General features: G+C 36.3%; 1 protein-coding gene across 8 annotated transcripts in view; it reads left to right on the top strand.

Moving 5' to 3' along the window:
* The window catches only part of LOC150095182 (aminopeptidase O-like), a 727093-nt gene that overhangs the window by 104088 nt on the left and 606021 nt on the right, over positions 1–16984 (top strand). For all 8 annotated transcript variants that reach the window (XR_016550145.1, XM_090411274.1, XM_090411273.1 and 5 more), the window contains one exon: positions 11846–12012. Coding sequence is in view for 7 of the 8 variants with exons in the window: in XM_090411274.1 (XP_090267400.1) it covers positions 11846–12012 (167 nt within the window). In the remaining variant the exon portion in view is untranslated. The remainder of the gene's footprint in view (positions 1–11845; positions 12013–16984) is intronic.

Below are 16984 nucleotides of genomic sequence, written 5' to 3' on the forward strand. Positions count from 1 at the left end.
AATAAAGTCTTGCAGTGGTGACAGTTCCTAAAGAATGGAAAGAAGGCAAAATAATTCCTCTTACAAACATGGTTTGAGAACAGAAGTTTCCAATTATAGACTGGTCTGTATATCTGGGCAGCTGGAGCATTTGCAAAATTGTTTACCGAGCACATCAGCTAATAAAAAGCAAATGTATGATAAGAAAAATAAGAGTATGATTGGGAGTGTAAGAAAAATGAAGGAGCCAGTATTGTACAGTGAGTCTTTAGTAAGAGGTGTAATAGATGAGAGTAATAGATGAGATGTTAAAATCGTACTTACCGGGTGCGAAAATTAAGGATGTAAGTGAGTCTATAAGAGCACAAAAGCAGAGGGTGAAAGAAATGATAGTAGTGGCAGGAATGAATGAATGATTTAAAAGGAGAAAAAATTGCTATGAGAGAGGACTTGAAGGAATTACTAGAGTTAGCAAAAGAAAAGAGTGAGAGAGAGAGTTAGGATAGTGAGTCTTTTGGTGCAGTATGACAGAGAAGAGTTGAGAAAGAGGGCCATAATTGCAAATGACTCTATGCGCAGGTTATGCAGGAGGAGTGGTGTGGATGTGTGGAGTGAGTTTGATGGGCGAAAGGATTTATATAAGATGGATAGTTTGCATCTGAATGGATTTGGCATGCAAAGACTGGAAAAAGTGTTGTTGAATGAAGTGAAAGTGGATGTGCAGATTCAGGGAAACTAGAGCTATTAAGGGGGGGGGGATATGCAGTTGAGTGTATGAATGTGTATAATATGCCCGAGCTAGTATGAAGGACAACAAATCAGAATGGGATAGTTAGTATAAGGCATCAAGATAGGAGTGGGACTAATGGGCTTCTGCATTTCATGTATACTAATGCCAGGAGTATTAGGAACAAGAAGGAAGAATGTATGTTGAATTTTTTCTTGACAATTATTCATAAGACTATTACACTTTTTTATTTTATGATAAAATAAAAAACATCCCTATTTTTGAAGAGGATATACTAGCAAGCCTGGACATCACATCTCTGTTTACTAACATTCCAGTGGTTGAAGTCATCAACATCTTAGACAAATTGTTCCCAAGAAACATCACTACTTTGTTCAATCACTGTTTAACTTCTAACTATTTCATTTGGCAAGAAACGATCTACAAACAACTCACTGGATTAGCTATTGGTAGTCCCCTCTCACCTCCTTGTGCTGACTTATTCATGGAAGATCTAGAGAAAAAAATCTTAACCCAGATCTTTCCAAAACCGAAAATTTGGTACAGATATGTAGATGACATCTTTATCATTTGGGATCATACAAAAGAAGAACTAATGAATTACCTCAACCAAATCAATAGTTTCCACAATACCATCAAATTCACATTAGAAATGGAAAAAGATAAAAAACTGCCATTCCTTGACATTTTAATAAAGAAACAATCCAATAATAGTATCAACCTCTCTGTATACAGAAAACCTACAAATACTGGACGTTACCTCCATTTCAACTCAGCTCATCACATAGCTCAGAAACTTAGCATTATCCATAGTCTCAAGAAAAGAGCTATACAGTATACGACAGACAAGGATGACCTACTAACAGAATTAACCACAATATCCAGAGAACTTTCTTTAAATGGTTACCCTAAAAGACTCTATAACAAGATTCTATTTACTGATATACCACATCGACAACGTGATGACGTCCAATACATCAGTACAATTACAATTCCTTTTGTCAACAACCTTTCCAAAAAATTAGCTAACCTTTTAAAACCATACAAGATCAGAGTGGCATTCAAACCAATCAATACTATTCGGAAATTTTTAAGATCACCGAAAGATCCTCACCCATTCTACAAATACTCTGGAGTATATAATATTCCTTGCTCATGTGGTATTAGTTACGTAGGTCAGACATCTAGAAGCTTCGAAACGAGAAAGAAAGAACACATAGGATATGTCAGAAATAACAGACAAGACATTTCAGGCCTTTCTTGCCACTTTGCCTCTACTAACCATCACATTGAGTGGGATAAGAGCCTTATGCCATACATAGAAGATAACTACCATTCAAGAACCTTTAAAGAAGCAGCTACAGTCGCCCGTAAAACTGAAAACCTAAACAAGAATCAAGGTCTAATTTTACCAGAAATTTGGAAAACTTTTGTCAGATCATTAAACATCAAAGAAATGAACTTTCATAACAATTACGTCATGAGTCATCACGAATAAATCACGTTAACGAGACACGCACATTGTCACGCACAATACCAATTTTTGTATGATTTAGAACCATCGGTTATAACCTAGTCTGTAACCTTCATTTTGTGCTTACTGATTTGTATTCCCTGAGGATGCCAATAGAAACAGATTGGCGAAACATGTAGGAGGATAAAAATAAAGCTACTTGATAAAGATTTTATAAAAAAGTGTAATAGTCTTAAGAAGGAAGAATTTTGGGCCTTGGTTGGCTTTTCCTGGCCACAGGTTATTTGTAGCATTAGTGAAACATGGCTGACAGAAGATGATATAGCTAGTGGGATAGAATGTGAGGGGAATAGTGTGTTCAGGAAGGACAGAGAGAATAAAATGGGAGAGGAGTGTTATTGATGATAGCTGATGAACTGCAGCCAAGGAGAATAGAAGTTGAACTGCAGGATAGAGAAAAGAGCATATTTGAGGCTGTTTGGTGTGAGATTGAGACTAGCAGAACAAAATATACAGTTGGGTGCTTCTATAGACCAGGTGATGGAATAGATGGTGGAGATAGTATGCATAAGCAAATAGAAGCAATGAGTGGAAGGAGGGTAATTATTATGGGGAGATTTCAACTATGGTAACATTCATTGGAAGGAGAAGAGAACACATGGGAGGAAGGAATTGGATTTTATGCAGTTATTAAGGGATAACTATCTGTGACAGCATATAATGGAAAACATTAGAGGTTCGAGAGTGCTTGACCTAGTAATTGCATCTGAGAATTTGACTGTAATGAATATGACCACATTGCCACCAATTGGTGAGAGAGAGTGATCATAAGATCTTGACCTGGGAGGTGGCTAAATGTGTGGAATTTTCAATTAAGACAGGGTACATGTGGAATTACCGGGCTGGTAAGTATGACAAGCTTAGGAGATTGCTTGATTCAGTGTTGTGGCAAGTAAAACTGCAAGGGCATTTGAGGTAGTTAAAGAGCTTTTGCAGGAGGTAATGGCTGACTGTATTCCTAAAGTCTGAATAGTAAATCAAGTAGGGGTTAAATGGATGAATAACACCATTAAGCTTGAGCTGCAAAAAAAAAAAAAAAAAAACTGTGGAGCAAATTTAACTGGCACACAAATGGTATAAAGCGCATGCCATAAGGATAACAAGTGTGGTAAGAAAAGCAAAAGTGGATTATGAAAGAAAATTAGCCACACAAGCTAAAGAAAATCCCCAACAGTGTTTTCGATATGCTGCAAGTAAAAGAAAAAATGCATACGGCAGAATGATTTTAAAGAATGCCGATGGTAGGGAGGTAACAGCATCAGTTGCTATAGTGGAATTACTGAGCGAGCACTTTGCAAGAGTATATTATCCAGGTCGTGATATTGCAGAAATAAAGGAACCAACAGCTTATATGGGAATTGTGGTGAATGAAGTGGAGGTGAATGGTCTATTACAAAACCTTAATGTGAATACATCTGTGGGAGTGGATGGTATACCAGCTCGTGTCATACGTGAAGCAGCTAAAGAATTGTCAGTGTCCGTGACCATTTTGTTTAATTTGAGTCTCGGGTCTGGGTTAGTCCTGAGGGGGTGGAAAGAGGGGAAAATAGTTATACTGCAAAAGGAGGTTCCAAGACTGCTGTTGCAAATTACCGACTGATCAGTATATCAGGAGTCGTTGTCAAGGTCTTGGAGAAGGTAATCAAGAGGAAAATACAGGAATGGATAGATGAAAATGGGATACTGTATGGAGGACAGCATGGTTTTGTGAAGGGTAGATCATGCCTCAGTAACTTGCTCATATTTTATAACATAGTGATGGCTGAACTGGATAAGGGTAATGGCTTTACAGTGATTCTGCAGGACCTTGCTAAGGCCTTTGACAGGATACCACATGGAATTCTAATCAGCAAACTGTAGCATATGGGGATGGATATAGGATTTGTGAAATGGATAGGAGGGTGGTTGATGGAGATATATCAGAGAATAGTTTATTCAGGAGTAGAGTCCAAAAGACGACCTGTGACTAGTGGTGTGCCGCAAGGTTCTGATCTTGGACCCATACTGTTTAATTTCTTCATTAACGATATAGGAAAGGATCTGAGAGGAACTGTTCATTTATTTGCTGATGATGCAAAGTTGGGTAGAGCAATAGTGAATGCACATGATGTCAAAATTTTGCAGGATGATTTGGATAGATTGGAGGACTGGGCTAAGGAGAATGGATGTCAATTTAATGTGGCAAAATGTAAGGTTATGCATTTTGGGGTGAAAAGATTAGCAGCAGTATACTACATTAGTGGAACTGTACTCCAGGAGATTGACGAGGCCAGGGATTTGGGAGTGTTGGTGGATAGGAAGTTGAAGTTTAGAGGGCACATTGCCAAGTGGCTAAATCGGCTCATCAAATCACTTGGTTACTGAAGAATACTTTGAAGAGCAGAGACAAGCAAGTTATTGTTCCTCTGTATCGAGCCTTGATAAGACCCCATCTTGACTACTCTGCCCAGATTTGGGTGCCAGGGTTTCTTCTTGATGGGGAGGAGGTGGAGAGGATCCAGAGGCGAGTGACCAAGTCCAGATCCTCCTAGTCCTCTCAGCTGGTGTTGGGAGGACTAGGAGGATCCATCCATGGAAGCTTGGCAAGAGTTTGGTTAGCAAGGGTGTTAAGATGATGGCAGGTCTATGGAATGAACCTTATGAGAACAGGTTGAAGATTTGTGGGTTGCAGAAATTGGTTGATAGGTGGAAAAGGGGTGATATGATTGAGACATTCAAATTACTGAAGGGTTTCTATAAGATTAATTCAGAGGATATTTTTGAGAACAGGACTGGTGTTGGGAGGACTAGGAGGATCCATCCATGGAAGCTTGGCAAGAGTTTGGTTAGCAAGGGTGTTAGAGCTAGGTTTTTTACTTGGAGAGTGGCGAATAAGTGGAATAAGCTGCCAGAATCTGTTGTGGGTGCCATGACTGTGAATGAGTTCAAGGCGAAGTAGATACTGTGTGAATGTTGAATAGTTGTTCTTGACATGATCTTTATGACCTCTCTCGATGAGTCTAAGGACTCCTTGGTGTAGCCCTTAGTAATAATAATAATCATGAAGGATGAAACCAAGAATGTAATTTCTTGGCAACTTTGATTTATAATACAATAAATTAAAAAACTTTCAACATCTATCTCTAATTCAGAGTATTTTAGTAATAAAGTGTGACACTTTTGGTTACTTATATATGAAAATATTACTTCTGCATTACTTGAACCCTGGTATCACTTCTAGGTCTGGCTCCCACTGATGAGACCTTATATAAAGGTTGAAACTGGTCTGGGTAGTGGCCCTTCCCATAATGCACAGCATTATACATGTCTGTAAGGATATGTGTGTTGCATTATAGGATATGAAGGAATTGATGTGACGTCATTATCCTCTATATATGGGTTGCCAAGTCATGAAGTTACTTCATGCTCAAATTTTATATGCTTACACTTGGATATCGGATGAAACTAAGAATATAATTTGTTGGCATTTTTAATTTATAGCCTAAATGTTCAGTTGCTGCTGCTTGCATGTTCTGTAAATATTTGTGTAGTACTGTTCATCAGAATTGACATTATTCATTTTCTGCTCTCTAGAAAATTTATTAAAACGTGTTCGGCAGTTAATTAACATCCTTTGCATTTTACACAGTAAAGAAGTTTTTTCTTTCTTTTTAAATTTCTTAAATCCATCCAGAGTACTAATTCCAATCTAACATGTCTTATGAAAAAGTCATAAGATTATCATAAGTTAGAAAAATAAAAAAAATCTACTTTCTCTTTCCTAACATTCCTGTGATTTTTTTTCATGCAATCTTATTTAAGTGAATTAATCTACTGGCAAGTTCATTTTAGTAAATGATTGGTCATAATAATTTCATTATTTATGACCACTCATTTATTCTTACTAACAAACATGGTATGACTGTGAGTTAATATGTTCATTCTCACTCTCATACTGTATATTAAATTGTCAAATTTAAACATGGAGAGGGATATTCTGTTCCAAGAAGAGGAATTCTTGACTTGATGACCAGGATAGGACTGTAAGAAAGAATATATTCTGAAGATTTATTTTTCTCACCAGCCTGTGTTTACTTTTTTCTCAGACTGAATTTAACTATGTTATCTTTTCCAATATGAATATGGAGATTGGCATTTAAGATAAAATTTGTGGATGTTCATGTGGTCATCGTTGTTTGTACATGTAGATATTGGAAGTTTATTTTCCACTTGGTTAGACTATAATAAATTTAGTTTAATCCTTCATCCAAGTGTAAGCCAACAAAGTTTGCACCAGAAGCATCTTCAGGACTGAGGCAACTCGTATTAAAGGTGGACCAAGCTCTCATCACTCCTTGTCTCAGTATCTCCCATAATGCAGAGCACATCTCCTTGCAGACATGTGTAATGCTATGCATTAAGGGAAGGGCCACTGCCCAGGCCGGTTTCGACCTTTATTGAGGTCTCGTCAGTGGGAGCCAGATCCAGAAGTGGTGATACTAAGGCAGAAGCAATGGAGAGGTCATATTTACCTATACGAGTTGCCAAAAGGTGTACCATCTTTTTATTAAGTTACTCTGGATTTAGAGAAAGATGTTGGAAGTTTATTTTCCACTTGGTTAGACTATAATAAATTTAGTTTAATCTTTTATCCAAGTGTAAGCAAACAAAGTTTGCACCTGAAGTATCTTCAGGACTGAGGCAACTCGTTGTAAAGGTGGACCAATATATAGTATAGGTAAATATGACCTCTCCATTGCTTCTGCCTTAGTGTCACCACTTCTGGATCTGGCTCCCACTGACAGGACCTCAATAAAGGTCGAAACCGGTCTGGGTAGTGGCCCTTTCCTTCATGCATAGCATTATACATGTCTGCAAGGAGATGTGCTCTGCATTATGGGAGATACTGAGACAAGGAGTGATGAGAGCTTGGGACACCTTTACTATGAGTTGTCTCAGTCCTGGTCCTGAAGATACTTAAGGTGCAAACTTTGTTTGCTTACACTTGGATAAAGGATTAAACTAAATTTATAACATGTAGATGTTCTTTTCCTTATTTTTTTTGGTCAGATTGACTTCCTCATGAAAAGAAATAAAGACAAAGAGAATAGATTAAGGCTTTTTTCCATCCCCCATTTCCACAAAAGGTTGCAACCATATTGCTTGGGATGGGGTGGAAGAGAAATTTATTTTTATGCATTTTTAAATTTATTTTTGCATAGTCTATAAATCCTGTTCCAGAAACTAAGCATGGAACTTTTTGAAGCCACTTCTTGTCTCCACTAAGCAGGGCAGTGGTCTCACATTGGATGAGCAGATCTCCCACTTAAAAACAACTGCAAATATCTGTGCCTGTGGAAGGATTCAAATCTTCCCATAGGCCTGTTGGTTGGAGGGTCAGTATGTTAATCACTTTACCAACCAGGCTGCATGATATATGGACATTTTTTTTTTTTTGCTTGGCAGGTTATGAATGAGTGAAATGCATGGCTTGAATACATTGAATGTATTCAGGGCAAGGTATAATAGTTGTGATCTGTGAGTTCTCAACTTCCTGCATTGAGTCCACAGAGGCTTAGAAGTAATACTAATATGGGTGGCCCATAAGAAAAGTTTTAATAACTTTTTTATTTATTAATCACTTTTATTCTTTTTTTTTAATGAAATACAGTACCTGGAGATTTTTTTTTATTAATTAAGAAAAACCATTTATTTTAAACTCCTTCATAATTTATGGGCCTCCCTCTACTATATAGCAGTTTTATATATATATTCCAATAAAGAAATCAAAGGATAAAAACCAGTCTACTCTCTTACGTAATGAGATCAGGGAGGAAAATAGACACCCACTAGCAAAATGCAGAAGAAAGATAATAGCTTTTTAGCTCATCATCATTATTATTATGATATTAATAATATGATTATTATGATAATAATCCACTCAGCTTTCTTAACGAGTTAGAAACATGGCTAAGCGGCATCGAACCCCATACAACACACAGGCTCATCCTAATAGGAGACATTAACATGAATACTCTTGACCACGCTTCTTCAACCACTAACACATATCTTGATATACTAAGTCAGTACAACATAAACCCTACCATTAACTCCCCAACAAGAGAAGAAATACTCAATAACGCCCTAACACAATCATGCATTGATCATATCAACATACACGCTCCCATCCATACATATACATCATCGTAATTAACGTCAAAATTGCCGATCACTACTTTGTCTCAACTTCGTTTTATGCGTTACCTACCCCCACCACCACCACCAAAGTCGGCAAAACTCAATTATACTAAAGTGCATTGTTGATAACCATGTAAAAATTACAGACTGGATTTCCCTACTTAAAATAAATGATCCTGTAACATTATATGAGAATTTTCAACTAAGGTTCACAGAAATATACAAAAAAGCAACAAAGCCTACACAACGAGGTGACAAACAGACAACAATCCATGGATAAATGACCACATACTAAATAGTATTACTGTAAAAGAAAATCTCTGGAAAAAACTTAAAAAGTCACCCAGTAACACATTTACAAATCTCATACAAAAACACAAGAAATCAACTAACAACAAAAATTCGTAGGGAAAAAAGACGCTACTACTTCCAGAAATTCATGGAATACAATGACAACCTTAAGCAAACATGGGCTACACTCAACGAATTAGTAACCCGAAAAAAGAAAACTCGAGCACAAGATTTTATTGCAAAAAGCTTAGGTCAGGACACAAACCAAGAGGAACTAGCGGACTCATTCAATCATGTTTCACAAACAACATCACACAACTCAAAAAAGACAAACTACCAACGATCAACAAAAAACTACCGACACAAAGTCAACAACAAACGATGTATTTTCCACCCGTAACAAAACAGGAACTGAAAGAAGCAATCCTACAACTAAAACCAAAGACCACTCCAGGAATAGACAAAATAAGACTCACAGACCTTATAACACACTTTGAACAAATAAATCCAATACTTTTGAGACTCACGAACATAATATTTGACACTGGCATTATTCCACAACAACTAAAAACTGCAGTAATTACGCCAATATACAAACATGGCAAAAGAAACGATACTCAGAACTACAGACCAATATCTACCCTACCAGTCATTTCAAAAATTCTAGAAAAAATAACGCACACCAGACTACAGAACTATTTACAGAAGTACAACATCATCTCACAAAACCATTACGTCTTTCAGAATACAAAAAGCACCATTACTTTATTAGAAGACATCGCCGACACAATAAACAAAGCTCTCAACAAAAACAAATACGCTGTCCTTACACTGTTGGACCTAACCAAAGCATTTGATACACTGGAACATGACATACTACTCACAAATCTATACTCAATAGGTATAAGAGGAATACTGCATACATGGTTCAAGAACTACCTCTCAAACAGAACACAAGTAACAAAAATAGGTACATGTCACAGTCGGAGTATATAAATAAAACACGGTGTACCTCAAGGTGCCATATTATTACCTATGCTATTCAACATATACATTAACGATGTCCATAACATATCCATAAGAAGTCAAATATTTCAGTATGCAGATGACACCGCACTACTAGCAATCGACACAGACATCAACACGGCTCTCTCCAAAGCACAACAAGACCTAAATGAAATTACAACATACTTTTACCAAAATGCAATAGTAATCAACGGCACCAAAACACAGATGTTGATAATACACAACCCAAGAATCATACGCCCCGCATCACTATCGATACACTGTCACACATACCGCTGCATTAACAACAAAAATACATGCGAATGTTCCGAAATCAAACCTGTAACACATGCAAAATACCTCAGTCTCTATATTGATTCCCACCTTAAATGGACAAAACATATAGAATACTTACACGCCGAACTCTGGATCATCGCAGCAAAACTCTACCAAGTTAAAGACATTATTCCATTCGATCTGATTTTCATCCACGAACCCCATCGTTCATGCCCCTTGGGTGATCCTACACTCTCCCTAATCTGTTAGGTTACATTATTCCATTTTTTGTGTTCACAAAAAATATATCCGACACTTTCGCTATGGCAAGTCGGGTCTGGCAGACCATACTTTGGATACCCCTGCACATAGGATCAATTGGAAAGAAACAAAAGTAATGCACAGAAGCTTCTACAAGTCAGAGAGGTTTTCCTGGAATCAACGGAAGCCTTAAAACATACTCCAAACCTTAACAAGTATGGCTATATAAATCTACCAAAGATTTGGTAGACAGTCATCTTAAGACCAAATTAATATTTATTATTTATTATTTTATTTCATTTTTTCAAACTTTCTATCATTTGGACTACTATTTCAAAACTTTGAATTTTTTTTTTTTTTAAACCTAGATGGCGCCATATTAGGACTTTAGTCTTGTGTTGCATGCTGCAATTACTTTTACTAGCCCCACTGTTACACCGGATTGTGGTTGTTTTGCATTTGTAACAAACTTTATGTTGTGTGCTCTGAAGATGCTGGATATAATACCAGCGAAATAATAACTTTTAAGTTAATAAATAGTTCTTTTCTTAATCATCTGTGTTCACATCAAACTGTGAAATCTATTACAAAAATGTCTAATGAACACATAAGCCTATCCACGCGTATGTAATAAAATAGTAAAGTATACAACAATAAAGAAGAAACTGAAGATACTGATTATTATGTGATAATATCATTAATATAATACTCTTATGTAACACGAAAAAAAAATTAATAAATTATTCTTATAATTAAAAAAGTATATAAACAAAAAAAAAATTATACAAAAAAATTCTGAATAATCTTCATTCTTAACATTAGAAGAACATGTGTTGTAAATACATAATATAGAGGGGGAAAAAAGTACTATTAAAAAATTTTAGTTGAAATCATGTAGAAAATGCAACACTTAGTGCTAAATTCTATAAAATCATAAGTTGCAATGTCACTCAAGATATTTATTGTATGTGTAAATATTTGAGCAATCAATAAATTACTATTAAAAAAATAAATTACGTGACACCTCCGGAGAATCCAAGGGACTCATTGAGGGAAGGCACCTTCTCTACAACTCTCTATCTCCACCAACTGCAACTACCATCGTCATCTACACCAACACCATCTACCACCCATCACCACCACCACTGGTATTTTCACAGACAATCACAAACATCCATGCCCACAGCGGGATTCGAACCCACGTCCTTTTTGCTGGAGAGCAGATATGCAAACCACTCAGCCAACCAAGCTGGCAAACACAGGAAAAACATTTTGTGTACAAAATGGCGTTCATGTGCACAGGTACAGGCAAAAATTAGAGGGACTATTGCTACCCTGATTTCTTCAGATCTTTTGTCAAGAGATGGAAGACATAAGCAATGTCTTATACAAAATGTTTGTAAGAGAGCCACATAAAAAAAATAATGAAACATAATAATAATAATAATAATAATAATAAGGAGAAATACATTAAATCTTTTTAAATATTGTTCACTCAGAATAATATTTTCAGTATAGCATTTTTAAGTTTATTTTGAATTTTTTATAAAATTGTCATTGCATGTTTCTTCTAGGAACTGTGTTTATACATATGGAGCATGGATAAATAACAGGTCACTCTTTCCTTGTCAGGAGCCTCCTATTGCCATGGCAACATGGGAAGCTGTAATTTTTGTTCCAGAAACAGCAGTGGTTTTGATGAGTGGTGATAAAGAACCTATCATTTCTTTGCAGGAGAATGGTGCGTATTTCTTTTTTATGCTTTCTGAGACTCTCATGTTTAAATTGATCTACTTGGTTTTTATTTATATATACACACATTATATATATATATTTATATATATCAGTGCTCTGTATGGGTAAGTGATAGAACAGAAGAGAGAAATTTATTTGTGATTTTGAAAGCCTAATGGTTGTATTGTAGGCATTGGGGAAGACTATTCCAAAGAGCAGAGGTGTAGGAAATGAAGGCAGAAGATGAGTTGGCAGTTGACTTGCAGCTGGACATGTTCATATATGACTTCAGTAAAAAGGAGGAACTGAAGCAGCCAGTTCAGAGGAGCAGTGCCCATGAAAATGCCTATAGAACAGAAATAAAAAAAATGCCTATAGAGCAGCAAGAGATTGAGGAAATGATTAGGTGCACTACCATAGCTGTGAGAACAGTAGTCTAAGTTTGTGCAGATTTGAGCTCTGTAAAGTGTCAGGAGTTGAGCAGGAGAGAAGTACTGTTTGGAACAGAAAAGAATATCAAGATTTTTAAAGGCTGATGATATCATGAACTTTGTGTTTATGCCAGTGTGTGAGTCAACTCAAGGAGAGAAAACTGGTCCTGGTTGACAAGAGGAATATTGTCAAAAGTGAGAGAGAGGGAATGGAATGGTTTTTCATTCTAAAATGAGACAGGACTGCTTTTGGTGACATTAAAATCACAAGGTTTTCCTCACCCCCACTTGAGAATGGAAAGGAGATCAGTGTTTAGGAGATTGGTTAAAGATCTTGAAGTGCGAGTTCAGCATTACAGTGTTTTCAACATGAAAACTAGGAATGTAGAGTACTGTCATCAGCAAAGTCATGAATTGGACTAGATGTCAGAGAGAGGAGATCATTAATGTATAGGAGGAAAAACATAGGTGAAAGTACATTAACATGTTCACGTTGGGATGAGGGAAAAGACTGTTTTCCTCTGTTCCCAGAAATTTTATCTTTACGTTTCAGCAGATGCACTTATGTATTGTGATGACTCTTTAATTGTAACCAAATCCGCATAGAGTGAGGAGGGGGATTAATTGATTTTGGGTTTTATGTCTTGGGATATATCAGCATTAACATGTTCACTCTCTCGCAGTCACCCTGTCTGATGGGGTGAGGGAAAGGTCTGATTTCCCCTGCTCCCAGAAATTTTATGTTTGTGTTTCAGCAGATGCACTTATGTATTGTGATGACTCTTTAATTGTAACCAAATCTGCATAGAGTGAGGGGGGGGATTGATTGATTTTGGGTTTTATGGCACAAGGGCAGGAAAGGTCATGCTGTGCCAGGGCATGGACTACAGCAGTACACAGGGTGTTGGTAGGTAAATAATAAATGAGTATACAGTTACAAGGAGATAAAATAATGAACAGTATAAAATATATGTACAAAGTTATTAGAACAAACTCAGTAAATAAAATGTATGCACAACATTTAGTATTTACAATGCAGTATCTACATATACAATTCATAGTGAAGAATTTATGGAGACACAATGCACATGTTCAAATAATTATTTTACTTATCGTTAGGAAAGTAACATTTGATGTTTTGACTTCTGTATCGAGGTCATCATCAGGAAAAATATTTATGTATAAGATACAAGTTACATGACACTGCATTATACAAATGTAAGATGAATCTAAATGCTTGTTAATCATTTAACCTAGCATGACCTCTTGTCGAAAACAAAACAAAACAAAAAAAAATAAAATAAAATAAAATAAAAAGGTCTGGATAGTGACCCCTTTTCCCCATAATGTATAACATTATACATGTCTATTAGGAGATGTGTTTTACATTATAGGAAATACTAAGGATAGTGATCAGAGCTTACTCCACCTTTATTACAAGTTGCCCCTGTCATGAAAGGTTTGCTTACGCTTGGATCTGCCAAAACTTTTATAGTTTCTATGTTCGGCATGAAACTATTGTAATTTCTCTATTCGGCTTTAAAATAATGTTGGATTCAATATTATTATTATTATGTGACCTCCAGGGAGTCCGAAGACTCATCGAGGGAGAGTCCACTTAATTTAAATAAAAAATTAAAATAACATAAAATAAAAATCATCATCATCAAATTCCTGACATGTACCCTCAAGGGGTGTACAGGATATGATAGTACTACATGAAAAATTTACATCATTACCAACTTCCATTCTACAATTTTCCTCCAAATCAGTCTGTTACTTGTCAAGACTCCAATATTATCATTATCAGATCTTATATTTTTATCGTCTAAGGCACATTGTACTGTATCAATCCACCTATATCTTGGTCTTCCTCTGGGTCGTTTTCCTGCCAACCTGGCAGAGAACACTCATTTTGTTAATCTTTCCTCGCCCATTCTATTTAAGTGACCATACCACCTGAGAATAGCTATGCTAACGCATTCCTGGATGCTGACAATGTCAAGTTCTTTCCTAATATCCTCGTTTTTAATATGATATTGCCATTGATGCCATCTGTTCACACCTATAATTTTTCTCAGGACTCTCATATCTGCGGTGTCTAGTCTTTGGTCAAGTGTTTTACTTCTGACCCAGCTCTCAGATCCATAAGTTAAAACTGGTTTGAACACTGTCTTGTATACAGCTAAGTTAGTGTTGCGACTAATTTCTCTCTTATTCCATATGAATTTATTCAATTGACTTCCCACCATACTTAGCTTTGTTGATTCTGTTATCTATTTCCATATTTAATTTACCATCTTCACTAAAAATTGTGCCTAAGTAGCTGAAATGTTTTACTTGTTCCACAGGTTCTCCATTCACAACACAGATATTTTCAATGATTCTGCCTATTTTCATTGTCTTTGTCTTTTTATTGCTGACCTTCATACCATATCTATTACAACAGTTATTCAATTTAGTCAGAGAATCTTGCAGACTTGTAGCAGATTTATTTAGAAGTATAACATCGTCTGCATAAAGCAAAGAGCCGACATAAACATCTCCAATTTTGATATCATGTTTAATACCACTTTCCTTCATAATGTGATCCATATAGGTAATGAATAATAGAGGAGATAATGTACATCCTTGTCTCACACCAGATTTAACATTAAACCATCTTCCTGTACTTCCGTCAATTCTAATTGCTGACTTACAACTCAAATAAAGACTAAGTATTGCTTGATATAATGCCCCATTGACACCATATAACTGTAGCGTATTGAATAGCTTCTCTCTTGGCACCTTGTCATATGCCTTTTCCAAATCGACAAAACTTAAATACAAATCTTTGTTATATTCCCATGATTTCTCCACTATTTGTCGTGAAGTGAAGATCTGATCCTGACAGCCTCTATTTGACCTGAATCCAGCTTGTTCTTCACCAAGCTTTTCTGCCACAACTGTTTCTCAAGTATACTTGCATATATCTTACCAGGAACACTCAGTAGGGAAATACCTCTGTAATTCTCACATTCACTTTTATTTCCATTTTTATATATGGGTACTATGAGAGCTCTACTCCAATCATCGGGAATTCGTCCCTCTGTCCAAGCATTCTGAACTATGCAGTGCAGCCACTGTAAGACTTATATACCACCATACTTCAGCATTTCTGGTCAAATATCATCTACTCCTGCTGCCTTTCCACATTTTAAACCTTTGATAGCTTTTTCTACTTCAAGTATGGATATGTATTCCTGACTGCATGCCTGGTCAGTGTTTTTTATCACTGTGCTGTCAGCACTGCTTGTTTCATTTAGAAAATTTTCAAAGTAATTACTCCATACTTCAAGGATATCTTTTTCTCCTGTTTTCATATCACCTTTATCATCTCTAACTCCTTTTACAGCACTCCTTCCTTCATTCCTAAGCTTCTTCAACAACCTCTAGAAGATTTTGCCACCTTCTTGATATTTATTTTCTATGTTCTTGCCAAAGTCCTCCCATGACTTTTGTTTAGCTAGTTTTACACACTGTTTAGCTTTCTTACATTTGTCTCTGTATTCTCTAAGAGCACAAGCTGACTTATTTGACAGGAACTTTTGATATGCTTTCTTCTTTTCCTTCACTGCCTCTTTAACTTCCTGTGTCCGCCATGGAGTTCTAATTTTTCTCTCGTTGCAGACAACTTCACCACATGCCTCTCTTGCTGAATCAATCAGGGTTTTCTTCAAGGCTTGCCACTGAATCTCCAAGGTTTGGTTCCTGTTCTCGAACTCTTTCATTTTTTCTTCAATAATCTTTATGTATTTTAGTCTACAGTTCTCACATCTGAGAGCTGCTCAACTTTTATTCCCTTTAAAACTTTCTTACATGTCATTCTTTTCAATATGAAATTCAATTTTATCCTGCTCAAGACTAAATGATGATCACTTCCAATTTCAAATCCTCTGTACACTCTGGTGTCCTGCACCAGGGAGAAAACATCACTATCAACAATAACATAGTCAATGAGACTTTTCTTATTCCTTGCCTCTTCTCTCCATGTGAATTTGCACATTGTTATGTTGGAACATGGTGTTAGTAATAACCAGTCCATGTCCTGAGCAGAAATCCAACAGATATTTGCCATTATTATTAGCTTTGCTCTTTTCTCCAAATTTTCCCAAAACATTTTTGTATGTTTGACAATCACTTCCTACTCTGCTATTTAGATCCCCCAACAAGGACCAACTTTTCCTTTTTCATTGTGTCAGTAGCTTTTTCTAAAGCATCAAAAAATTCCTCCACTTCTACCTTAGTAGAGCCTTCTGTGCGACCATAGGCACAAATAAGGCTCATTGTTCAGTTCCCTATTCTGATATTTGCCGAAAGCACTCTACTTGACACTGCCTGCCATTCAAGATGATGAACCTCGTATTTTGTGTTGAATACTATGGCTACTCCTCCTTTTCCTTGATTGTCATTGCCTGAATATAACATTTTATATTTATTGCTCAGAAAGACCCTACCAGTTTTTGTCTTTTTTGTTTCAGTCATCCCTATTATGTCGATCTGGTACTT

The sequence above is a fragment of the Typopeltis vanoorti genome, chromosome 21 (assembly GCF_054136105.1).
Source record: "Typopeltis vanoorti isolate ZY-2024b chromosome 21, IOZ_Tvanoo_1.0, whole genome shotgun sequence".
NCBI classification, from domain to species: Eukaryota; Metazoa; Arthropoda; class Arachnida; order Uropygi; family Thelyphonidae; genus Typopeltis; species Typopeltis vanoorti.